We start from the raw sequence: 27,631 nt of genomic DNA, 5'->3' as shown, positions 1-27,631 counted from the left end.
ATAGGGATAGATTACCGGAAAAGCCACTCACAAATTGGACAGTAATATGTCCAGCTTTCTGATACTATCTTAGTGAGAGGAAGAGAGGCTCATATTACACAGTTTGACAAGTGGACCCCCCACATTGAGTCTGATGGGTTTTATGTGAAGCATGGCTTTGGCGAGTGGGGTAGTCTTGGTTTTGTTTTCCTCTGCTTCTCTTGCCCTTTGTGATAATAAACCAATGAAACATTAAATATTTCCATTGTTGGCAGCATCTGGGGCCACGCTGCTGAAGATCCAGCCAGCACTAACCCCGCCAAGGGGCCTCCAGACCTGACAATTCAAGGACACGTGACAGAGGAATGCAGAGGACTGTTTCGCACTGATTGCCTCTCCCAGGCTGGAGAAGTAAATGAGCACCACATGCCTGCCTCCCTGCCTTTTGAGGAATTAGTTCAGGGCGACATCCACGCAAGTCAAAAAGCTGACGATGGAGAGTGGCTGCCTCCCCACAGAAATGTAGAGGAGTTTCTATCAGAAGCCCAAGAGAACAAGGAAGCAAAGTTGACTGCAGCTGGGGATTCAGACCACACTACTGTTGTAGTCTTGCCTGTCACCGGGGACCAGAGGGAGGCAAGCATGGATACTGGTTCTTCAGAGTGCCCTTCCTTGATGCAAGAAATGTTGCCAGCATGTTCAAGTGAACCAGAAATTATGCAACTTAGCAAACAGCTGAGTGAGAAGAGTGATCCAAATCCTTGCTTGGTCTCCCAGGGGAAAGAGGCCGGAGATGATTTTACCCCATCAGAATCCCCAAAGGATTCAGGGTTTCCTCAAGCAATCCATAAGGAACCAGCTGCAACCCAGATCAGTAAGGGGGACCCAGATGGCGAAGATGGACTCACAGTGAAACATGAAACCCTAATCCCAAATGATTTTGCCTCAGGAGGCTGCAACAGAGAGGAATGCAGAGCAAATGGGGAGGCTCAGAATTTGATCGATAACTCTGAAGCCAGTGATCCCAGGGATATCAGAGAAGCCAATCCAAATGTAATTCCACAGACAAAAGGCCAAGAGCATGCTGACACTCAGCTTCTAGTGTTGGATTCACCTTTTGTTGCCCAGAGCCTTTCCTCAACTCTTTCACCCAAAGGCCCTTCGAAGGAACCCCTGTCCCCAGGAGACTATTCTGGATCCATTCAAAGCACAGTGCAAGAAGCGCCCTCTGAAAAATGCATCCATGTTGATAAAACAGGCCACATTAAAGAGGATTTGTTTGTCTACATCAAGCCTTTGTGCGAGCATGGGCTTTCCCAGACAGAGAAAATGCATCCAACTTCAAGTTTTCCTTCGGAAAACACTCAAGCTCCAGGCGCTGTTTCTGATATAGAATCCAGTTGTTTGGCTGGAGAGTCTATTCTTGCCTCTGCTACTGAATGTATTTCAACCCTGGACAAGAGACAGCCCATTGCAGATGGAAAGTCAGTCCTGGAAAAGTGTTCACTGGATTCTGCTGGTGAAAGTAAGCTTTCAGAAATAAGCCCAAAGTGCCTAAAGCTTGTTCAGGTGTCTGAGGGAGATACAGAGGTTCTCATGGGTGAGGAGACAGTGGATTTAACACAAGTTCCTGTGCCTAACACACCTTTAGGTGAGTTAAATGAAAGAGCCGGAAGTTTACTGGACCCAATTGAGGAAAACAAACGGCATATCAACCTTGAAATTCAAAGTGATGTCAAAAGAGAAAATGAGTTAAATGGACATCTAGAAAAAGAATGTGCCACAAAGGACATTAACTCAGCAAATCATGTGAATTTCTCTGAAGAAGCTCCATGTGAATTCAGCTACAGAAGTGAACAGGAAATGAGTGAAGAGACAGCCACAGACAGCCCTGATTTGGGGTTTAAATTAGTTCAGCCTGAAGACACGGTACAGTGCCCCCAGGAGAGCTTCTGGAACTTAGATGAGCCTGATCCTAACTCCAAAGACTCAGTTCTGTGCTCCCCAGCTACTGAAATGCCCCAGGAAAGCTGCATTGGGGTCTTGCATGAATCACTGCATGGGCAATGGGAAGAGACCGAGATTCAGCCAGTGAAACAGGATGGAGATTTGTCCCCCAGTGTACCTAGAGAAACTAGTTTGGAGATGGAACAACTCAATCCTGCCCTCCCAGAAACCGTCCTGAGTGGAAAGGGTTTGGAAAGAGCTGAGTCTGCTTCTGTTGGTGAGAAGGAGAAACCCCATTTAAGGGGATCCCAAAGAACTGACAAAAAAATCCAGGAGGCTGAAAGTATTTCTGATAATGACGGGAAGAGGCAGCAAATGAAAGTGTTTGATAGTGGTGATTTGGAGGACGGGGCTATAACCGGTGAGGGACAAAATGCCTCTCTGGAGACTGCCATTGAGGAGGTCTTAAACTCAGACCTGGACAGTCAGGTGGCCGGAGAAGCCTTGGGGTTAGAAGGTGGAGTCCAAACTCTTATTTTGCTGCAGGCTCCACAGCAAGGGGTTCACTCTCCAAGTCCCACTCTCTTAATAGGTTCTGTAGGGCCCAATCTCTTGGAATCCCAACCCAGTACCAAAGTAGCAGTCTCAAATAACTTTGAAGAGAGTGCCCAGTCAACCGAGAGGGGAGAAGGGATTGCTTCATTTGACTCTTCACAGGCGTGTGTTCCCAGTCCAGGGGTGGAAAGCAAGCTGCACGAAAGTAATCTGAATCCCATCACCTCTTCTGCTGCAGCCAATCCTAGAGGGTTAACTCCAGGCTATCCTCCGCTGGAGCCATCTGGGCAAATGGTGGAGCCACTAGGTTTCACAGGAGAGAATTTGCAGAAAGTGGCTGGCCTCAAGCAAGAGACTATGTGCAAAGATGTTCACCTTATGAATCTTCCAGCCCAAAATGAGATTCCCTTGCAGAGCTGTAATAAACCCAGCATAAGAGCTAAAGAATATGGTTGTCCTGAACAAATGCTTAACAAGCCCAAACAAGTGCAGCATGATTTGTTGATCTCTGACATTCAGCATGAAGGAGCATGTCAAATTAATGTATTTCCTAAAGAAACTGACACAAATCAACAACCCATCAGCCACTCTAAGTCAGAGGAGGATATAAACAGTCATAGTGAGCCAGCTCTGTTCCAGAGCCCAGGTTCAGGGTCTTCTGCCAGTTCTTGCCACAGCCTCACAGCCCAGCACCCCGATGACCCAGGGAAAAGGGTGCTTGATGCGACGACGGGTGGCGGCCCATCCCTGATCCTGGCCCCAGGCCCAGGAGTGCAGGAGGAGGCAGAGCAGTTGGCCGCCTGCTCATGTCAGGAGTCTTCCAACAACATAGGCACCCAAATGGAGCGTGATGAAGACAGCTTTTGGAGCTTCTCCCCCACCCTGGAAAGGAGTGGTTTGAAGACAGATGACAAGATGCTGAAAGAGCCTGGGAAGGCAGCTGAGAACATTGCTTTTGATGAAACAGGATCCACAGGTAGTGCAGATGACGCTGGGCAGTGTTCTGGGATCAGGGAGAGAGAACTGCCCAGTCCAGTCGGGTCCAACTTGGCATTGGATCACCCTGACCACTCCTGGCAGCAGTCAACCTCCTCCAAGACTGAAGCATGGCAGTCCAGAACAGAGCCTGGAATCATCACTGGCCTCATGTCACTGCCAGGGGGCCCAACGGTTTCAGTGGCTCAGCCTAATTTGCAGACTACTGCTCTGGGGGTGCATGGCCAGGTGGGCAAGGAGCCACCTGTAAGTGAAAGCCTCAGACTGAAGAGCATGGAGATAACAGCAATGACAAGCAGAACACCGGAGCTAGCTTCGGCCACAGAGACTGGGCCTGGAAGTATAGGCAATGATCCCAAAGCAGAGAATGTGCCAACCCTGGAGGCATCATCTGCTGTGCTATTGCCCGAGGACAGCCTTTTGTCACTGATCCCTGAAATTGCCAGGGAGGAAACCACTACAACCGAATCCCAAGGCTCCCTGAACAAAGAAAACAGCAGCAGAGAACAACCCAGTATCTTTGCCATCCAACCCGTCCCCTGCCTTGGTCAGACGTCGCTTTCATCCAAGAGCCAGCAGGAGATGTTTGATGAGAAAAAAGTGGCAGCAAATCTCTGCCTAGAGGACAAGCCTGATTGTAATGTGCTCGGCCCCGCATGTCCAGAGAATGTTGGGCATGTTCCAACAGAGGATGCAGAAAGCAGCAATGAGAAGAAAACTGATGTTTCCCACAAGCCCATGGAAGTCCCAGGATGTGTTGAGCAGGGTCCGAGGCAGGCTTGCATCACTACTGGATTGCCTGATTTCAGGGAGCATATCAACAAGATTATTGAGAAGTCATTATGGAGCACTTTGAATATAGAACATCCCCAGCTTTCTTTGGAAGAAAGAAAAGAAAAGGTTTTGGTCTTGAGTCGAGAAGATGAGCCCTCCTTCTGGCACACCTCCCCTCCAGGACAAAAAGCGGAGCCAAAAAGAGATGGAGAAGAAGTGGCTTTGACTCCTGAGGTTTCTTGCAGAGTTCCTGAGGACATGTTGTCTCCTCAAGGGAATACCACCACTGAGAAACAGCTGGGCGGGATGATGGGCCTGCCCAGTACCCAGGCAAATGATGTTTCCGCATCCGAAGATGGCCCGTCTCTCTTTCCCCAGACAGCTGATCAGATGGAGAGATCGGAGGCAGTGGGGGTGAGGGTAGAACAGAAGGTGGGTGCCAGTGTTGAAGATAACACGTGCCTGAAAAGAGGAGAGCTGGACCGTACTTCATGTCTCCCGTCGGACCCACCCAGACAGCAGCCTCCTCTGGAAAACCACGAAGACTTCAAAGGGGAGGACTATTATCTAACTGCCCAGGAAAATTCAGGGGCAACTTTCTCTAACATGGATCTAATCCACCCCAGCAACCAGAGCTGGGAGGTGGTACCAAATGAAAAGAAGCAGAGAGAAGGCAGTCCCTCTAGCATGATAGATGTTGAAGGCACCAGCCACCAGTCAGGACCACGGTGTGCTCCAGGAAACTCTCCTCCTTTGGGAGATGTTGAATCATTAGCAGGAGACGGCTATGAGAAATTTGGCATCAGCAACCTTGGGAATGAAAGCAAGCCTCAGGGTACTGGTGGGCTGGAAGAGTTAGAAACCACAGGCCGCCTTCCCACAGGAACTGCCCCAAAGTCCCTGGAGAAACAGGAGCCCCTGAGTGAAACAGTGGAGGAGAGCTTGAAAAAGGGCCAGAACTTTAAGGAGTCCCAAAATGACTTGGAAACAACAGTTGGGGAAGCAGAATGTGATATAATTTTGAGCAAGATAGAGACTGAGGCACGTGCTTGCTGTGATAAACCATGCAGAAACAGTCCTGAAACAGGTACTACGAGAGCATTATTCACTCCTACCAGTGACTCAGCTCTGCAAGCAAACTGCCAAGATCAGGGAACTGAGACACTGTATGGCTCCTTGAAGACGACTGTAGAGATGGAGAAGGATGCTGCTGCTGCTGAATATTTTGTGAGCATGGATATTGATGTGCCTCTTGCAGAGCCAGAATGTGAAATTTCTCCTCATATGATTGGCAGGAAGTCGTCTCTCGCCTCATCTCCTGAGCCTGGGAAACTTCAAGTTCATAACCCTCAAGCCCTGGTTTCAGAAGAATTTCCTTCTAAAAGGTACTTTAAAGAAATGCTTCTAGGGAAATTTAGTTGTCACGAATCAGACTCATTTGAGCCCCTAAATTCTGATTAGAAAAGCTGAGGTCCAATGTACAGATTTTTAGGTAGCTGTGACTGACATATTCAATGGATTGATTTTAGTTAGTTTCTGAATTTGCTCTAAAGAAAGGATAGATAGGTAAAGTTTAAAAACTGGAAGAAAAAAATTCAGAAATTAGCAACATATTGATTGTCATTCTCTGCTTCCTTATCTTTAGTTCTTCATCAATGTTTTATTGCTTTTCAAGAGAGGAGATTATTTATTTTTTGTTCCATATATCACCACATCAAGGATTTACAAAGTAAAGTCTATTTTGTCTCTTGAGTTTGGAGTTCAGATCTGTCTGCTTTTTCAATTGGAGTTTAGTTTTTAATGTACATTATGCCATCATGCACATACAGTTCTAGTGTGGAAAATGAGCACCGAAGAATGTGGAAATTAGAATCACTTTCTAACTACCCATGATGTTGTTTTTTCCTCTTCACATTTTCAGAAACTTTTCTGAATCCTGTCATCCTCCTCTCCAATCTTCACGAGAGGACGCTGTAGCTGAAATAGGTCAGACCACTTCGGATGAAGTGAGAGATGATGTCAGCGTAGCAAGGTCAGTGAAATCTGGACTTCCTTAGAGGACAGTATATGCTCATGAAATACAGTCACTCTAGAGACCATTTTAAACAAAAAAAACCCAGATAATATAAGATAGGATTTAAACTGTGTTTAACCATTCCCTAATCTCTTAAATTTTTCTTGGCTCCTGTTCAAAGGAGTATTGTTTTGTCTTTTTCTAAATGAAATGATATCTATTCCTGCTTCAAATTTCAGCGTGATAGAGTCTCTCTGTGATTTTTTTTAGAGTGAAGGAAAGGTTTTCGTGGGATAGCACTCAAAGTGAAACATAATGTGAACAAGCTCTAAAGCACTCAAAGGCTTTAGTTTTGTTGTGGTTGAGTATGACTTTATAACTGGGGCTGTACCCAGCTCTAAATTGGTAGCTGTGGCAGGCAAAATGGGTGTGCTAAACAGCTGTAGGCATTTAATAAATTAGTTGATTAATATTTGCACATGGTGAAAGAATGTATGACCACCTGTTTTTCAAGTCTGAGCACTTATACCAAGAAGCAGCTAAGGCTGTTGCTAACTACAATAGCAACTTTGTGTACAGATGAATGGCAACATAATTCAAGCATATAGAATAGGGCTGCCTTTCTGCTACTAATTGGATTCATTTGGATTCCTCTTTTATCTGAGATTATTCCAATTTTCTATTTTCTTACATACAGGTGCCTGACAATAGTTTCCCAATAAGGAAAGAAAAGTTCATCTCTCTCTGCATGCAAAATACCGAATTGCCCCTTTCCTGAGATATTTGATTTTCTTTCTATATCAAATTTACACAACTTCAGTTATCTTAATTTGTCAAAATAGGCATTTTGCCAGGTTTAGATAACTGAGAGAACAGTAGGGCTGGAAGTTTCTGAATGGACACAATGTAAATAAAAGTTGCAAGAGCCTTTACTCTGTGTGCAGCTTCAAAGAGATCAAATCACATCTACAGTTGTAAAACAGGCTCTTTGGACTCGCTTGACATTGTTTCCTTTGTTTCACTATATTTCAACGAATTAATCCATCAATCAATCATATTTTTGGAGCATTTCCTGTGTGCAGAGCATTGTACTAAGAGCTTGGGAAAGTAGAATACAACATATACCCTGCCCACAGGAGATTATAATCTAGAGGGGTAGACAGGCAATAAAATAAATTATGGTTATGTACATAAGTGCCGAGGGGCTGACAATGGGGTGAATAAAGGGTACAAATTCAAATTTGCAATACTAAGAGTAATGCAGAATGGAGAGGGAGTAGGGAAATTGTGGGTTTAGTTAGGAAGGCCTCTCGGAGGAGAAGTGATTTGAATAATACTTTGAAGGTAGGGACAGTGGTGTTCTGTCATGTATGGAGGCTGGAGGGAGTTCCAAGCCAGAGGCAGGACATGATCAAGGGGTAGCCAGCTAGATAGGTGAGATAGAGGTACAGTGAGTAAGTTGGCATTAGAGGAGTAAAGTGTGGGGACTGAGTTGTAGTAGGAAATCAGGGAGGTAAGGTAGGAGGGACCAAGATGATTGATTGCTTTAAAGCCAATGGTAAGGAGTTTCTGTATTTCTATCAGACCACAATTATTGCCGGGTTTCTCAGATTCTTCGGGAAGTTCTTGAGTATTAGCATTTCAAATACCTGTTCTGGAAGTTCAGTACTTTCCTTGTTTTTCTGCAGTTTATCTGGTCGTAGCTGTTATGCCTCTTTTGGCTCTCATGTACATGAATTTACTTCAGCTTCATTTTATTGCAGACATCTTTTATTAGCCTCCAGAAATTTTTTCTGAGATTTTATGTCATCATATTCCACAAAACCTGCTCTGCGCTCTCAGGTTTACATATTTTGGGGGGTTTATACTACTGAATTCTTTGGCTTATTGCTAAATAATTTCTTTTAGATGTCAGTTTTTGTTGATTGCTTGAATTGCTGCTCAAGATAGATTTCATTGTCTCCATTAGGTCTGGCAAGAAGCATCCTCTCTAAGAGATTAATGAAGTGATGGGAGAGAGAGAGAGAGAGTGATCTGTGTGTGTGATCTGAGTTTAGGGCTCTAAAATGAAGTTTCTGACTCAGAATTTAGCCATTTTTATGGGAGAAATGGTGCTGAAAAGACTGATATGGGACTGATGATACCTTTCTCAGAATGTATGTGACAAGAGTAGCTTTCTGTTGTAGCCTTCAGTAGGTATTGCCTTTCTGAGTATGTCAGTATCTACTATCGTTAGATAATGAACTCCATGTGGGACAGGGACTGTGTCTGTTCTGATTGTACTGTAACTTTCCCGGTACTTAGCACTTAGCAAATACCACCATTATCAACCAGTGGTATTTACTGAGTGCTTACTGTGTGCAAAATGTTTCTTTTAATTTGACTGATTGGTTGTAATACAACCTGATTGCCATTAGAGAAGTAGTAACACCTTGATAGGTACCCCAGTCCTTGATAAGTACCCCAGTACCACAAAAATGAATTAATCAATAGTATTTATTTTTTAACGGTATTTGTGAAGTGCTTACTAAGTGTCAAACACTGTTATAGGTGCTGGGGTAGACAAATTAGATTGGACGCAGTCCTTGTCCTGCATGGAGTTTACAGTCTAAATAGGAGGGAGAACGGGAAAACTGAGGTACAGAGAAGTTAAGTGACTTGCCCAAGGTCACACAGCAAGCAATTGGCAGAGCTGGGATTAGAATCCAGGTCCTCTGATTCCCAGGCCCTTACTCTTTCCACTAGGCTATGGTACATCTCTATTATGCATTCATGTATTATGTATTTATTATAAATAAATAATTTATAATTATGTTGGGTGCTTATCATTTACCAAGCACTGTTCTAAGTGCTGGGGTAGATTTAAGTCATTCAGGTTGGACACAGTCCCTGTCCTACATGAGGCTCACCCTCTTAATCCCCATTTTACAGATGAGGTAACTGAGGCCCAGAGAATAATCATAATAGTAATTATGATATTTGATAAGCACTTACTATGTGCCAGGAACAGTTCTAAGTACTGGGGAAGATACAAGGTAATCAGGTTGTCCCACATGGGGCTCATAATCTTAATTCTCATTTTACAGACGAGGTACCTTAAGCACAAAGTTGAAGTGACTTGCCCACGGTCACACAGCAGACATGTGGTGGAGCCGGAAGTAGAACCCGCATCCTTCTGACTTCCAGGCCCATGCTCTATCCACTAAGCCATACCGCTGCAGAACACTGTACTAAATGCTTGGGGGAGTACAATATAGTAGAGTTGGTAGATATGTTCCGGGCATCAACAATCTATTCTTACATTCTATTTCCTCAATCCCTAATCTAATTTAATATCTGTCTCTCCCTATAGGTAGTAAGCTCCCTGTGAGTAGGAATCATGTCAACCAACTCTGTTGAATTGTACTTTCCCAAGTGCTTAGTACAGAGCTCTGCACACAATAAGCACTCAATAAATATTGTTTGGTTGCAGAGCACTGTACCAAGTGAAGATTCTGTACACCTATTAAAGCTGAAAAAAGGTAATAGCAGAGGCTTCCTAGTTGTATTTAGCAGAGATAAAATGCTCATTAAGGATAATGGCTTCCTGTCCAGCCAGACTCCCATTGTCTTCAAAGGGGGCTGAATGTTTGCATATGTATCCACCCCAGAGCTTAGAACAGTGCCTGGCACATAGTAAGCGATTAACAAATACCATACTCATTTGCATTTGGCAAGGGTTATTTAATCCAATAACGTCCATCTGGAATATTGAAGGACTTGTGTTTGGCCTTGTTGACTTTCATAGCCAAAGTGAATTTGTCTTCCAGCACATGTGCAAACAGCAAACTCTTAGATGGTAGTGGAATTTTTAAACTTCAAAGTAACTTGAGTGAACTCAAGTGTTAATGTCACTGAAACGTCGGCCTGGATAAGATTCCAAATGTGGGCAAAGGCAGAAGAGGTTGGTACAATAGTAATGTGTATTTACCTTGTTTATAGTCTGGTTTGGACTCTGAAAACACATCTCTTAACTTCTCTCTCATTTTCTCTTTTTCTTTTTCTCTCTCTCCCTCTTCTCCATCATGTTTGAAAGATTGAAAATAAAGTTTCAGGATATGGTCACTGTCATGTAGATGAAAAGAATATACTTGAAATCCAGTACATTCAATAGAGAAATCCAAGAAGCTAGAACCCCTCCACCTGTGCCTCTGATCCTATTCCTTCTCACTTTATCAAAACAATTCCCCCCTCCCTTCTTCCCTCTCTGATCACCATCTTCAGTTGCTCACTTTCCAATGGCTCCTTCCCCACTGCTTTCAAGTATGTCAAAGTATCCTCTATCCTAAAAAAAAAACAAGCTTCCTTGATCTCATGGCTCCCTCCAGTTGTGGTCCCATCTCCCTTTTATAATTCCGTGTCCAATTTTGTGAATGGGCTGTCTACACTTGCTGCCTCCACTTCTCCTCCAACTCTCATCTCAAACCTCTCCAATCTGGTTTCTAGCCCCTTCACTCCACAGAAACTACTCTCCCTAAGGTCACTAATGAAAAGCATGAGAAGCAGCATGGCCTAGTGAATAGAGCATGGTCCTGGGTGTCAGAAGGATCTGGGTTCTAATCCCAGCTCTGCCACTTGTCTGGTGTGTGAACTTGGGCAAATCAATTCTCTTCTCTGTGCCTCAGTTCCCTCATCTGTAAAATAAGAATTAAGACAGTGAGCCCCATATGGGACATGGATTGCCTCCAACCTGATTAGCTTGTACATATCCCAACATTTAGTACAATGCTTGGTAGAGAAGCAGCATGGCTCAGTGGAAAGACCATGGGCTTGGGAGTCAGAGGTCATGAGTTTGATTCCCAGCTCTGCCACTTGTCAGCTGTGTGATTGTGGGCAAGTCACTTCACTTCTCTGTGCCTCAGTTACCTCATCTGTAAAATGGGGATTAAGACTGTGAGCCTCATGTGGGACAACCTGATTACCCTGTATCTCCCCCAGTGCTTAGAACAGTGATCTGCACATAGTAAGCACTTAACAAATACCAACATAGTAAGCCCTTAACAATTACCATAAAAAAAAAACCCTACTCCATCTTAATCCTTCTTGACCTCTCAACTCCCTTCTTCTGGAAACATTATCCAACCTCGGCTTCACTAACACTGTCCCTTCCTGGTTCTCCTAGCTCTCTGGCCTCCCCTTCTTGATCTCTTTCATAAGTTCCTCCTCTGCTTCCTACCCTCTAACTGTGCAAATCCCTCGAGGTTCAGTTCTAGATCCACTTCTATTCCCCATCTACACCCATTCCCTCAGCTAATTTATCCCATGGCTTTTACACAGATTATTCCCAAATCTACCTCTCCAGCCCTGACCTCTCTTCTTCTCTTCAGTTTCACAATTCCACCTGCCTTCAGGATATCTCTCCTTGGCCTCAAACTTAACATGGCCAAAACAGAACCTCTCATCTTCCCACCAAACCCTGCCCTTCCCATGACTTTCCTAACACTGTAGGATAGGATAGGATCACCATCCTCTGTCTCAAAAGCTCATTATCCCATTATACCCTCTACTCATCTCTCTCTTTCAACCCACACACTCACTCTCTCATAAAATCCTGTCAGTTCTACCTTCAGAACATCTCTAGAATCTGACCTTTTCTCTCCATCCAAACTGCTACAATGTTGATCCAAGCACTCATCATTTCTCTTCTTTTTTGTGTGGTATTTGTTAAGTGCTTACTATGCACCCAGACACTGTACTAAGTGCTGGGGTGGATACAAGCTACTTCTTGACTACTGCTTCAGCCTCCTGCTGACTTACCTGTCTCTTGTTTCTCCCTTTTCCAGTCCATACTTCATTCTACTGCCTGGTTCATTTTTCTGGAATAAAGTTCAATCCACCTGCCTTTCCGTCATCTTCCATAACATGGGTGTCACCACCTCCCTTCACAACTGCCCTCTCCTCATCTCTAGGCCCAAGCACTATGGGGGAACTGAGACTGTTAAAGGAGACCCTGTCCATGTATCCCTCCTTGTGCAGTGGGACTTTCAATCCATTCAGTTGAGGGCAGTGCTGCAAGTGAAATGCATATGACTCCAGCAGTACAACTAGGCAAATATATGCCCAGTCCTCAAAAACCTCTTATGGTTGCCCATCCACCAAGAAGACTCTCCTAACATAAGCTTTAAGGCACTAAGTCATCTCTCCTACATTAACTGGCTGATCTACTGCGATCCAACTTGCATACTCTGCTCCTCTTACACCATCCATTTTTGTACCTTGATCTCATCTATCCTGCCACTGCCCCCTTGCCCACATTCTTCCTTGGGCCTGGTACTCCCTCTTCTTTGATATCTGACAGTCCACCGCTCTCCCATCCTTCAAAACTCACCTAAAATCACATCTCTTCTGAGAGAAGGCTTCCCAGACAATGCCTTTTATTTCCTCCATCTTCCTTCCTCTCTTGTCCACTCTGCACTTGGCTGTGTACCCTTAAAACACTTTAATACTCACCCTAGCCCCACAGCACTTACATACATATCCTTAGACTTTATTTCCCCTATCCCTGATCTTCAGACTATCCCGAATCTATTTTAATGTCTATCTCCCCCATACTACTAAGCTACTTATGGGCAGGGATTGTGTCTATAAATAAATAAATAAATAAAACTTTGTTTTATTGTACTTTCCCAAGCACTTAGTACAGTGCTCTGCAATCAGCAAGTACTCAGTCAATACCGTTGGTTGGCTGATTGATTGATTATTCCTTTAGAGTCTTGTGCCATTTAGGGAAGCACTTACTTTTCACCAAGTACTGGCCTAAATGTTGGGATAGATACGAGATAATCAGGTTGGACCCAGTCCCTGTCCTGTATGGGGCTCACAGTTGAAGTAAGAGTGAGAATGAGGTTTGAATTGCCATTTTAGAGAGGAGGAAACTAGTATAGAAAGAAATTATGTGAATTCCCAGTGTCACACAGAAGGAAAGTGGCAGAGCCAGGGCTAGAACTCTGGTCCTCTGACTTCCAGTTCCATGCTCTTTCCACTAGGCTACTCTGTTTCTTCTCTCTGTTTCAATTTTAAGGTGGAATTCATTTATCAAGTTATCTTCTGAGTAGATATGGGAGGCGACAGGTATTTTCCAGGATAGAGGTATTTTCCTCCCACAAAATCTACTTGTATACATGGACCCTGGCCGGGGGTCGGGGTTTGGGGGGGAGGATTTAACAATTTTAGGCCTAGTACTAGGCTAATTACTGCTTTTAATCAATCAATCAGTCATACGGATTAAGTGTTTACTGTGAACAGAGCACTGTACTAAACACTTGAGAGAATACAGCAGAATTGGAAAGAACGTTCCCTGTCTGCAGTGAATTTACAATCTAAAAAACTACAGTCTAGGTTTTTTTATTATAAATTTTAAGTTGTTACTTATTATTCAGTGATTGTTATATAATGGATTTACATTGTAAGATAACCTGCCCAGTCCCTTTCAGCAAAGGAATTATTGCTGTTGTAGGAAACCAGTGTCAGGAATTCAGTGACAGCATTTCTCTCTCTGCTGTTGACTTTACATTACTTCATACTGAGCTCCATTCAACCTTCCCCTCCCTACCATTAGTATAATAAAAAAGATTCTGTGTTACATATGTGCCTGGGCCACTCCTTAGAGGAACTCAATGTGGTTAGATTTGGAACATTAGTTATTTGGAACATTAGTGATTGATACAGAGTAACATTAGTTACTCTGTGTCAATAAAGCCATATTGTCTATAGGGTGCCAGGAGCAATTGAAAAACAAAAAATGGACAGAGACCTTGAAGTAGTAATGGAAAAGTTTTTAATTAATAGCATTTTTTAAGGAATAATTCTCCTTCCCCTCCCGATTGCAAAATTGGCCTGTTTCTGTGGGATTTACACAATCTGTAGTCTGCAGGAAACAATGCCATTCACTGTCACCACACTACTGCTCTCTGCTCTCGTCACCCAGAGGAGCCCCTTTGCTCTCTGCTCCCCACCCCCTCACCCCAGAGGAGCTCCTCTGCTCTCTGCTCCCCACCTCACCCCAGAGGAGCTCCTCACCTCTCAGCTCTCTGCTTCCCCACCTCTCACGGAGGTCTTGAACGATAGAAATTTGCTGTGCCTGTTGGAAAGAAGGAGTTGGACCCAGTTTTATGGTCTCAAAATTAGGGACTAGGAAGGAATATCTAAGAGCGAATGCCTTGTGGCCAATGAAAAGTCTGAGAATCTTAGAGAAGTGGTATCCTGGAGACCCTTAATGACTCAAGCATGCTTGGATACTGGAACATCTGAATTAGAAATAGGCTTATTTCACAGCTACAAGATTTTGGGAAATTAAATAATAATTTATGATATATGAGAGAAATGGGCCTGGGAGTCAGAAGGACTTAAAGTTCCAAGTGCAGTTCTGCCACTTGTCTGCTGTGTGACATTGGGCAAGTCACTTAACTTCTCTGTGCCTTAGTTCCCTCACCTGTAAAATGGGGATTAATACTGTGAGTCCCATATAGGACATGGACTGTGTCCAAACTGATTGGCTTATGTCTGTATTTAGTACAGTGCCTGACACATAGTAAACACTTAACAAATACTATTAATAAAATGGGTTCTTATTTAGCAGTGAGGCTGTTTTTGTTTTTGGAGATGATGCCAGTGACAGTGAGAACTTATCCTGTTGTACTTCTATGGTGAAAATCAGCCTTTCAACCAGTATTTGTTTATTGAACCTGTACTGTGAGGGAGAAAAACACAGAAGCAAAAGACCCAATCTTCTTCCTCAAGGAACCCTCTTATTTAGAATGTGAGCCCTATGTAACAATGTTGGTATTTGTTAAGTGCTTACTATGTGCGAGCAGTGCTTGGTAAATAGTAAGCATATAACAACTACCCCAATATTATTATTGTTGTTATTATTATTAATTGCTATTATTTTATTAATTATTAATAAAACCCACAGTTGTTCATTACCATATAGTCATCATCACTGGAAAACTGGTTTTCCAGTCATAGACATACTTGGTCTTAAAGTTGGACATATTTCTGTAACCTCAAGAGACAAAATATCATCAATGGAGTGATTTGCAGTGAAAGCACTAGTTCTGAATGTCACCTCCGAGCTGTGCTCACACCTTGCTTGAGTGGGGGTTGCGCTTCACAAATAAATGTCCACTGCAAATTTTATGGTTTTGAAAATGTTATGATTGTGCACTACTTTGCACTGAGAAACAAGGAGAGAAGGAGCTTATACAAGCATTTATGTGAGAAGTTCAGAAATGCTCTAAAACGACAGGGTTGTTGTTTTCCTTTGTTGAATGCAGTAAATTATACAGCATTGAATATTTTAAGAGGTTTGCTGACTCAGGTGTAGATTTCAGTTCTTCTCCTATTCTAGGTGTGACACTGGAGCAGCCTCTGTGTACTGTTACTTAGGGCTTTATTAGCTCTTTTCCATTTGAAAAGGTTGAATTTAGAGAAAACAAACTTCCTGTTTGGACAGGATAGCTCATCTATCGCCATGTAAAATAATAATAAGCACATATAAAGAAATCAGTGGCAGACTGACCACAGAGCTGCAGAATCAAAATCCTTTAAGAAGTGAACAAGAAAAATTAAATGAGAAGCAGTGGGGTTATCCCCCATCGTGCAGGGTCGGGTTTGAGGATCATCGCAGCAAGAGTGAGAGACCAGGGTCAGAAAGGCTGAGCTGTGCAAGATTTATTATGTATGGCTAACCAAACTTCCCTTTTGGTAGAAATATATTTATTAATTACTCGCAGTTAGTGAAGCACTTAGCTCCAGCCCCATGAATGCTTCCCACTCTAGAGGAATACACTTATGTGACCAGCAAGGTCTTTTCCTTCTTCCCATGGGCTGCTATCTGCCAGGTGGCAAACACTTCCACCAAGTTAGGTGAGTCGCTCCAATGTCAGTTGACCCAGTTGTTGGAGCCTCACCTAAGTGAGTCCCACCCCTGGTCCTTCAGGAAAAGAGTCAGGGTATCCATTCCAGTTGCCTCCAATCCCACTTCTGACAGTTTATGTCACCAGGCAGAACCAGCCGCCGGGTAACTCGTAAGCTCGTGGATTGGGGGGGGCTGGAATCCATTTCACAGAATTGAGAGTTATGGGTAATAGAAGCAGATTTTATTAAGATTATAGGACAAGGAATTTCAAGGGGTAATCTGTGGAGGTCCAAGCTATTCCTAGACTAATGAGTACAATGGTCAGCATGGTACCGACTTCTAGCAGCTGGTAAAACTGAGAAGCTGGTAAAAATAGAGAAGCAGTGTGGCTCAGTGGAAAGAGCACGGGCTTTGGAGTCAGGGCTCATGAGTTCGAATCCCAGCTCTGCCACTTGGCTGTGTGACTGTGGGCAAGTCACTTAACTTCTCTGTGCCTCAGTTCCCTCATCTGTAAAATGGGGATTAAGACTGTGAGCCCCACGTGGGATAACCTGATTCCCCTATGTCTACCCCAGCGCTTAGAACAGTGCTCGGCACATAGTAAGCGCTTAACAAATACCAACATTATTATTAAAACCTGGAAGGAGTCACCGGTTGTCTCCTTGGGCTATTTTTCAAACCACCCCAAATGGGCTTCCTATCAAATAACCCCTAATGAACTACCTTTCAAGTAATCCTAAAGGGCTGTCTTTCACAATCACCCAGGAGTCAAGTTTCCAAGGAGGGATACCCACTTCTCCTAGCATCACACAAAGCCTGACAGAGTGGGCGTTCCTGACTCTGGATAGAGGCGATTTGCCACATCAGTGTGACAAGTTCCAACCTACTGCCAAGAGTTCGTGGACACCCTTCCCCAGATAGACCTTGCTACTTCCCAATCCTCTTCCTTTCCCTTGGCTGTATTTGGGGCAGAAAAGGATTGTGTGACAAGACCCTTTGCAATTTTCTCATTCCAGGTCTAATTGTTCGGCCTTATTGCCCACCGAGCCTCTCTGGGGTTGGTAGTGTTGGGAGATATGGGAAACATTAATGCTATTTATCTCTCAGTGCCAGCCCCACCGGTGCTGATAAGCTAAACTTGTTAGCTTGGCCAAGATTTGACCAGTCACAGCAGTCTAGTGGAAAGAGCACGGGCCTAGGAGTAAGAAGGACCCGAGTTCTAATCCTAGTTCTGCCACTTGTCTGCTGGGTGATCTTGAGCAAAGTCACTGAACTTCTTTGTGCCTCAGTGGTCTGTAAAATGGGGGTTAAGCCTGTGGATCCCATGTGGAACATGGACTGTGTCCAACCTGATTAGCTTGTATCTACCCCAGCGCTTAATACAGTGCTTGACACATAGTAAGTGCTTCACAAATACCTTTTATAAAAATGGTATCATAGTAAAACCAGGGTTGGGGAAAAGGACTTTGTGAAAGAATGTTTTCTGTATTGTACTCTCCCAGGCACTTAGCACAGTGCTATGTGCACAGTAAGTGCTCATTAAATACCATTGATTGATTGCAGAGAGACCCCTCAACTCCATATATAGAGCTCTTAAATTGTCCAAAGCTTCTTCTCCTCCCAGAGATTATTCAGCAGGCAATTTGTATCTCGTTGTCTGGGCCAGTCTAATTCCAATCATGTGAAGCAAAGTCTGTTTGTCTCCACCCTAAATTGCCTGTAGTCTGTAACAAGCCACTCCTCCCACCAACCATGATGTCTGACACTTTGGCTTTTGGGAAGCGATGTCATTCTTGTTACAAGTACAGTCCTGTTACTGAGGACTGGTGCTCTTTTCCACTTAACCATCATCATCATCATCAATCATATTTATTGAGCACTTACTCGGCACAGAACACTGCACTAAGCACTTAGGATAATACAATGGAACAGAGTTATAATCAGGATATTATAATTATATTATATTATAGTATTATATTATCTTGTAATTATAATTAGGATATAATTGTGATTAGGATAAAAGTTATCCTAATCCTCCTCGACCTCTCAGGTGCCTTTGACACTTTCGACCATCCTTGGGCCCCTTCTCTTCTCCATCTTTATTCACTCCCTTGGTGAACTCATTCACTTGCATGGCTTCAACTATCATCTCTACTCAGATGATACCCAACTCTACAACTCCTCCCCTGTTCTCTCTCCCTCCTTTCAGGCTGGTATCTCCTCCTACCTTCAGGACATCTCCATCTGGATATCCTCCTGCCACCTAAAACTCAACATGTCTAAGACTGAGCTCCTTATCTTCTCTCCCAAACCCTGTCCTCTCCCTGATTTTTCTATCACTGCGGGCAGCACTAGCACCCTCCCTGTCCTGTCTCACAAGCCCACAACCTTGGTATCATCCTTTACCCCACTCTCTCATGCACCCCATATATCCAATCTGTCACCGAAACTCGCCAGCCTCACCTTCATAACATCACCAAGATCACCCTTTCCTCTCCATCCAAACCGCTACCTTGTTGGTACAATCTCACATCATATCCTAACTGGATTACTGCATCAACATCCTTGATGATCTCCCAACCTCCTGTCTCTCCCCACTTCAGTCTCTATTTCACTCTGCTGCCTGGATTATCTTTCTACAGAAACACTTTGGTCATGCCACCCCTCTCCTCAAAAATCTCCAGTGGTTGCCTGTCAACCTTTGTATGAAGGAAAAACTTCTCACTATTGGCTTCAAAGCTCTCCATCACATTGCCCCTCCTACCTCACCTCCCTTCTCTCCTTCTACAGTCCAGCCTATACACTCTGGTCCTTGGCTACTAACCTCCTCACTCTCATTCTCACGTCCTACCTCTGGCCTGGAATGCCCTCCCCCTTCACATCTGTCAAACTAGCTCACTTTCACCCTTCAAAGTCCTATTGAAAGCTCACCTCCTCCAGGAGGCCTTCCCAGGCTGAACCCCCTCTTTTCCTCTGCTCCTCTTCCCTTCTCCATTGCCCCTACTCCCTCCCTCATCTCTACCCTCCTCCCTGTCCCACAGCACTTGTGTATATACGTACATATTTGCTATTCTATTTATTTTATTAATGATGTGTATATATCTATAATTCCACCTCTTTATTTTGATGCTACTGATGCCTGTCTACTTGTTTTCTTGTCTTTCTCCCCCTTCTAGACTGTTAGCCCGTTGTTAGGTAGGGATTGTCTCTATCTGTTGCTGAATTGTACTTTCCAAGTTCTTAGTACAGCGTCTGCACAAGTAAGCACTCAGTAAATACGATTGAATGAATGAATGAATCAATGAATGAATGAGTTAGCAGACAGATTTCCCTGTCCACAAGAGCTTACAGTCTAGATGGAGGCAACTCATTCTTCTAGATCAGGAAAGACATTATATTTTAGTTTAGATCTTAAATGGTTGTTGGTGAAATGTAAAAGCCTGATTTGTGGTGTGGGAGAGAGCAAAAAGTGTTTTACAGCTAATTTATCTGGTTACCTTGAGCCACAAGCTCTAATTCCATTTTCCTGACCGAACTACTAGCTCCTACAGGAGAGCAGTGTCCTGAAGTCTATCACTACTTTGAAACATCCTGACAACGAATGTTAAACTACAAAGGGGAGAGAGCATGAACAATGCATCTACATGAAGCCAAGGTTGGATAATGTGTTGAGGAGAAGGGGATGGTCGACAGTGTCAAAGGCAGCTGAGAGGTTGAGGAGATTTAGGATAGCTCTGTTATCCTAATTATAATTATATCCTAATTACCAATGGTAATTAGGATATAATTATAACACCTGATTATAACTGTTATATTGTACATGTTACTTTTCAAAAGTAAGAGAAAGATTTTGAGGAAGAGATCTGCCTAGGAAAATAACCAAGTGACTGCAGGTTAAGCAAGCCTCACCTTGGGCTTCAAAGCACTCATTCACCTTTCTCCTCCTATCTCATCTCACTGCTCTTCCACTACAACCCAGTCTGCACACTTCGGTCCTCTAATGCTAACCTTCTCACTGTACTTCAACCTTGTCTTTGTCACCGATGACCTCTTGCCCACATCCTGCTTCTGGCCTGGATCGCTCTCCCTCTTCAAGTCTGACAGACAACTAATCTCTCTGCCTTCAAAGCCTTATTGAAGGCACAATTCCTCCAAGAAGCCTTCCCTGACTAAGCCCTCCTTCTTTCCTTTTCTCCCACTCTCTTCTGTGTCGCCTTGATATTCTCCCTGTATTCATCCTCCCTCCCAGCCTCACAGCACTTTTGTACATATCTGTAATTTATTTATTTCTATTAATGTCTGTCTTCCCCTCTATACTGAAAGTTCATTGTGGGCAGGGAATTTGTCTGCTTATTGTTATAGTTTACTCTCCCAAGCACTTAGTACAGTGCTCTGCAAACAGTAAGTACTCTATAAATACCACTGAGTGAATGAATGAATGATTGTCAGAAAGATGAGATTTTCCAAAAGGGGGTCAAATTAGGATTGAACCTGCCAGTTCTCTAACTATAGTCATGTGCTACCTCTAAAGGATTGATAATCTCTATGGGATGCTCATATTTTGTACAACCCTCCCCATCCCCACCACCAATACTAATTGCTCATTGAAGTCTGGGTGTGTATATTGAATCCTTCCCTTTTGATCAATCAATCAATCATATTTATTGAGCATTTACATGTATAGATCACTGTACTAACTGCTTAGGAGAATACAATATAACAGAGTTGGTAGAAAAATTTCCTGCCTAAAGGGGCTTGCAGTCTAGTCAGGGAGACAGACATTAAAATAAATTACTAATTGGCTCTGGCGCTGAGGGTGGGGTGAAAAAAGGGTAAAGATCCAGTGCAAGGCAATTCAGAAGAGAGAGGGAGTAAGAAAATGAGGGCTTAGTTTGGGAAGGCCTCTTGGAGGAAATGTGATTTTGATAATGTGATCCTGGGTTTCTTCCTACTACACTGGTGGCATGGCAAGCAGTCAGCAGGATTATAGAATGTCAGCAATGCTTTCCATGAGTCAAAAATCATTTTGTCACTGCTAGTGCCTGATGGGCTGCTGATATCTAAATGGAAGCTCCTCGAGCTTGTGGGAAATTAAGTCAACCCTCCATAGTCTGTGCAGGATTTGTAACGCTATGTTTCCATAAAAGCCTGGACCTGGATCTCCCAAGGCCCTCAGTTTCAGGGTCTATTTTTGTGGGTAGGGCACTAATGAGGGGACTGAAATGCACTTGGGTGGTTGGAAAAGAAGGCAACTCCTTTGCTAAGCACTGAAGTCCCGCTCTGTTCGAATCAACAGACAGATTAGTCCTTCTGATTTTAAGGTGATTGTAGTCTTGATTAAATTCCTTCATTCAATAGTGTATATTGAATAGCTGCTCTCTGTCTTCCACTGAGCAAGGTATGAACTTCCCTGACCAAGGAAAATGGGTTAGATTGTAAAGGTTTCTGAAACTTATTTAGAGCCATGTCCTCATCAGTAGAGGGCCAGTAAATCTTTTTCATTCCTATTTGGAATTGTATTATTTAAATCTCATCAGTGGCATGTTTCCAGTGGGGAAGGATGAGAAGCTGAGATGCAGCATGGCCTACTGGAAAGAGCACAGGACTGGAAGTCAGAGAACCTGGGTTTTTGTCCCACTTGTCCTCTGCTTGTCTGTTGTAAGACCTTGGGCAAGTCACTTGACTTCCCTGGGCCTCAGTTTCCTGATCTGTAAAATGGGGATTCAATACCTGTTATCCTTCCTGCATAGACTGTGAGCCCCGTTTCGGTAAGGGACTGAATTCAACTTGATTATCTTAAGCGTGTCTCAGTGGGAAGCAGTGTGGCTCAGTGGAAAGAGCGCAGGCTTGGGAGTAAGAGGTCATGGGTTCGAATCCCAGCTCTGCCACTTGTCAGCTGTGTGACTGGGGGCAAGTCACTTAACTTCTCTGTGCCTCAGTTCCCTCATCTGTAAAATGGGGATGAAGACTGTGAGCCTCAAATGGGACAACCTGATTACCCTGTATCTAACCCAGCGCTTAGAACAGTGCTCTGCACATAGTAAGCGCTTAACAAATACAAACATTATTATTTATCCCAGTGCTTAATATAGTGCTTGGCACAAAGTAAGAGCTTAACAAGTACCATAAAAAAGCATGACTGTAAAGACACTCAAAAGTTTAATATAGAGATGTCCATCATGCTTGAAGTTGCCACCGATGACGAAATTCTCCATTGGCTAAAAGGCCAATGTAAGACGCACAGTTATGATTCGTCTGTGCACCTACAAAGATTGTCCTTGGCTGTGCTGTTGTGTTTATTGTTTGCAGCACGTGGGATTGTTTTCACTTCTACCTCCTTGTCTCACAATTCTCATGAAGCTTCTGCTCAAAAAGACCCAATTCTCTCTCGAGTGCAGTGTGACATACTGGTCCAAATGGGCAGTTTTGAGGCTTCATTAACTGATATTATTGGCTGATTGATATGTTGTCTGTAAAGATATTTTTAGGAAAAAAAAAGATTTTTCCTCATGAAAAAATTTTCACTATGGGCAAATCTGAAGCTCACACCTCAAGAGTGGATTTGTGAGAAAATTTACTAGATACATATGTGGACTTACCTTCTACATTCTCATCTCTGGGCAAAGACAATTTTATCCAGTAGGACACAAGAAGTAGCATGGCCTAGTGGTTTTAGCACGGGCCTGGGAGTCAGAAGGACCTGGGTTTTAGTTCCTGCTCCACCACTTGTCTGGGCTGTGTGACCTTGGTCAAGTCACTCAACTTCTCTGTGCTTCGGTTATCTCATCTGTAAAATGGGGATTAAGACTGTAAGCCCCATATGTAACATGGACTGGGTCCTACCTGATTAGTTTGTATCTACCCCAGTGTTTAGGACAGTGACTGGCACATAGTAAGAACTTAACAAACACTAAAAAAAATGGAAAAATCAGGTTGATGCCTTACAAAGACACAATTTAAAAGGCATTAAAGTCAAGTCCAGCGCGAGATGGAGGCTAATCATTCTCTTACACCTCCCTGGAGATTATTCTGTTAGACTGTGTAAACACATTCCCTCACCCAGTCACCATGTGGGCAGTAGAATACGGATCAGATATTTGGGTACTCTTTCGCAAACCCTCCCACAGCCTTTCCAGACCTGTACTTCCTACTGTGTGTGTGTGTGTGTGTGTGTGTGGCTGGGGGCGGGAATAGCAACCTAGCTAATGTTACAAAGTGTCTTTGTCCTTCTTCATTCTTCACTGACCAAAAAACTCCCAAAAAACTTAAGTGCAATTTAGGCTGTTCCCAGAGGGATGGATATGCACAGTTGGCCTGTCCCTTTAAAAGCTCCAGGCTCATTCCTTTGCTGGGCTGGAAAATCTGGGCGTGGCCAAATATGAAGAGCTGCTGCACATTTTTCAGCATGTAATTTCTGCCCACACTGAATGCGAATTCTGGCCCTGGAAAGGATGATGATTTCATTTTTAGAGGAGTCTTGACGGTTGCTTTTGAATTATTTCATCCAAGTACAATAGGATCTGTTCCTTCGAGTGAGACCATCCTGGAAGGGCCAGAAGCCGGGGCTTCTCCGACAGTCAGGGACTGTCTCTTCCAGCTTCTTTGTGGGGGTACACGTTACAGGTGTCAATTACTGAAGGTACGTTTGATTAGATTACATGTGTTTCTGGGTGCCTGTAGCTGTCTGTCCTCTACCCACTTGAAAGGACTGATTCATAACACCCTACTGAATAAAGCCTTCTGATTGGCTCCTGCAGACAGGATCTGATTGATTGGAAAAGTTGCAAATCTTTGGACTCAATGAAACCAGAGTTGGCCATAGAGGCCGAGAGAGAGGCAGCGAGAATGTTTCTGAAGAATTAAAACCAGTATCTTCTCCAGGCAGCCTAATAATGCCATGTCTGGCTCCTTGGGGTGGGGGGGGGGGGTCGCGCCCACTGCTGCGCTCATGAATGACTTCTTCTGTGGGGGTGATGCCCATCACTACCCTGGAAAGGGAGGATGTGGAAGAAAAGCTGAAGTGGCTCTGTCCTAGCTCCTCGGGAGGGTCATGCCCACCTGGGTCATTCCCCTCCATTACTCCCAACCCCCATGGCTGCTGCCTCGCTAGGGAACAGAGAGAAGGCAGAGGACGGCTCCAAAAGGGGTGGTATCTCGCCTGTCCCACTGTCGACCCCTCGCCCACATCCTACCTCTGGCCTGGAATGCCCTCCCTCCTCAAATCAGCAAATCACTCTTTCTCCCTTCAAAGCTCTACTAAAGGCTCACCTCCTCCAAGAGACCTTCCCAAACTAAGCCCTCCTTTTCTTCAGCTCCCCCTCCCTTCCGTCTCACCTTGACTCACTCCCTTTGCTCTTCCCCACCCTCCCTGCCCTGCAGCAATTATGTATATATGTATATTTATAATTCTGTTTATTTGTATTGATGCCTGTTTACTTCTTTGATGTCTGTCTCCCCCCTTCTAGACTAAGCTTGTTGGCAGGGAATGTGTCTTTATTGTTATATCGTACTTTCCCAAGTGCTTAGTATAGTGTTTTGCACACAGTAAGCACTCAGTAAATACGAATGATTGAATGAATGAACAATGGATGAGGTGGCGAGAAACTACGAGTTGTCTTATCCAATCATCTTGAAGAGTTTTGCCAGATCAACAGGTCATAGTTCAAAATGACCCTAATCCTTTGTGGAACAGCTGAACCAGGAGCCATTGTTTCTGGAACTGACTGGGGTCTGCTCTGGCTTGACTTCTTGGTTGGAAGAGGGAAGCAGGGGGTGCCTATAGGATACTGGGCATGCAAGATTGCCCCAATTCAACGCACCCATGGGCTGACCCTGCCTGCTACCAAGTATCTTTTCCATTCCCTAATAATAACAATAACAATTATAATAAATATGGTATTTGTTAAGCGCTTACTACGTGCCAAGCACTGTTCTAAATGCTGGGGTAACTACAAGGCAATCAGGTTGTCCCACATGGGACTCACTGTCTTAATCCCCATTTTACAGATGAGGTAACAGGCACAGAGAAGTGAAGTGACTTGTCAAAGGTCACTCAGCAGACAAGTGGTGGAGCCAGGATTAGAACGCAGGTCCTCTGACTCCCTGGTCCATGGCCACAGGGCGTCTCCCTGTGGCTGGATGGATGAATTCAGAGCTTCTGCTGGGTAGCATAGGACTTGGAAAACAGTTATCCTAAATGGTTGTGGATCGAGGCTAAGAATGGGGGAATGAATCCAATATGGAAGACTAATTGACTTGTAAGACTATTTTTTATAGAGATGCTGTAAAAATAGGTGTTTAGGAGACTTACTTCTATCCACAATATAGATAAATGTGATGCAGATAATCTAGAAGTCAGGTTCAGTTCTCTTCCATCACCTTCTGTAAATCCATCAGTCAATCAATCAAATTTATTGAGTGCTTACTATGAGCAGAACACTGTACTAAGTGCTTAGGAGAGTACAATATAACAAAGTTGGCAGACATATTCTCTGCCCTCCATGAGTTTACAGTCTAGAGGGGTAGACATATTAATAGAAATAAATAAATTAAATTATGGATTTGTATATAAGTGCTCTAGGGCTGAGGGAGGGGTGAATATTGCATGCAAATCGTAGTGTAAGCGCAATGCAGAAGGGAGTGAAAGAAGAGGTAATGAGGATTTAGCCAGAAAAGGCCTCTTGGAGGAGATGGGTTTTTAAATAAGGCTTTGAAGGTGGAGAGAGTTATTAAAGTTGAACTTTCCTCCCAGAGAGGGTCTTTAAAATCAAGAAAGGACCTATCAGTGTGGTGGGCTTAGGAGTTGTCCAGCCTAAATACAGAGGGTGACCTTTGGGGGGAGTCCCTTCAGTCCCCAAGAGTCCATGAAAGCTGTTGTTTGGGGCCGTGTGGGGTGAGATGTTTTTGTGGAGAAGCATGTTTTAGGGTAAAGTCTTCCAGTGATCCAGTGAACTGGAGAACGATGAATGCTTGACACTGACAAAGCATTAATGGAGAGAGGTCAGTGCAGCCAGGATTATAACTATGGAGCCAGGTCCTGGCCCTGAGCCCCAATTTACCATCTGATTTACCGACATTTCAGACCATTCTAGGCCCTGGGTCTCCTCTCCCGGACTGCTGCATTCTGATGAGCCTCTGGGCAGCCTCTAGGGAGGTAAACTGGCATGAGAAGGGGGAGCAACCCAGAGTGCCCAGGACCTTTAGGCATTTCCCATTAATCAAAGACTCTTGGACAGACTACGAAGTGTTAACATGGTTGGTCACACCACTGGTAGTTTTGCTGCTCACGTGTATCCAGGCTATTCATGGAATAGTACACCAAAGTGCGCTGCTCCACACCCCTTTAATCAAGCCTGAAATGGGAAGTGAACCTAGTTATTCCTTTCAACCTTGTGGGTTTTACTACCCTTTGAAAGAAATACTCTTTTTCTCTGATTTTGGCCAATTTTGTAGATTGGGAGCTATTCTTTCTACAGGTGGAAAGAATATAGAAGCAGTTCCTAAGAACACTATTTTAGCCAAGGGCTGGAGACTTTGAGTGCTGATTGGCTGCAAGAGGGCCTTTTTTAAACTATGTTGCTTGTACCTTGCTAGTAATAATAGCAACAGTATTTATTAAGAGCTTATTTTGTATAGATGATTGTACAAAGACCAGGGAAAGAGTGGGAATTGTGGGGCAGGTAGTAACATGGCCCTGTCCCATGAGGGGCTTACAGTCTATGACTTGTTTAGCTCTCCCTTTCTTTTGCATAGCTCTGTCAGCTCATCTGTTTGCAAGATAAACCCGGGCAACCTTTCTAAATTCAGTTTTCTGTTTTTACTATCTTTTTTCCACTCTAGTAAGGTTTCTTTCTGTCCTTGGTGGGCACCCACCTTTTATTTGATCCAGTACCCTCCCAACAAATCTCTTGGTTTAAAGACCTTTTTTAAAAAATGTTATTCATTAAATGCTTACCATGTGTCAGGCACTCCACTAAGCACTGGGATATTCATTCATTCATTCATTCGTATTTATTGAGCACTTACTGTGTGCAGAGCACTGTACAAAGCACTTGGAATGTACAATTGGGCAATAGATAGAGACAATCCCTGCCCAACAGTGGGCTTACAGTCTAAATGAAAATAGATAGGAGCTAATCAGTTTGGACATAATCCATGTCCCATATGGGGCTCACAATCTTAATTCCCATTTTACCGATGGCCAAGGTCACGCAGCAGACAAGTGGAGGAGCTGGGACTAGAACCTGGGACCTTGGGACTGCCGGGCCCATGCTCTATCCACGAGGCCATGCTGCTTCTCAAAGCAGTGGCAGTTTCAATATAACACATTTTCAGTTTAGCACAACAAATTTGGGGTTCCCTGAGGTTCATTGAATCATATTAATTCTACTGCCTCCCTGGAAGATCACTCCCAATGGAAGTGGGATGACCTTTTCCTTAATTTAATTTTGTTCGTCAGTCTTCGCCTT

At 43.8% G+C, this 27,631-nt stretch overlaps 1 protein-coding gene across 7 annotated transcripts in view; it reads left to right on the top strand.

Moving 5' to 3' along the window:
• LOC100084468 (transforming acidic coiled-coil-containing protein 2) overlaps positions 1–27,631 on the top strand; it is a 298,341-nt gene that overhangs the window by 85,681 nt on the left and 185,029 nt on the right. For all 7 annotated transcript variants that reach the window (XM_029080506.2, XM_029080510.2, XM_029080508.2 and 4 more), the window contains exons 6-7: positions 255–5,636; positions 6,173–6,283. In XM_029080506.2, the coding sequence (XP_028936339.1) occupies positions 255–5,636; positions 6,173–6,283 (5,493 nt within the window). The remainder of the gene's footprint in view (positions 1–254; positions 5,637–6,172; positions 6,284–27,631) is intronic.

The sequence above is a fragment of the Ornithorhynchus anatinus genome, chromosome 16 (genome assembly GCF_004115215.2).
Source record: "Ornithorhynchus anatinus isolate Pmale09 chromosome 16, mOrnAna1.pri.v4, whole genome shotgun sequence".
Taxonomy (NCBI): Eukaryota; Metazoa; Chordata; class Mammalia; order Monotremata; family Ornithorhynchidae; genus Ornithorhynchus; species Ornithorhynchus anatinus.
Note: the sequence above shows the minus strand (reverse complement) of the source record. Positions and strands in the feature narration are given on the sequence as shown.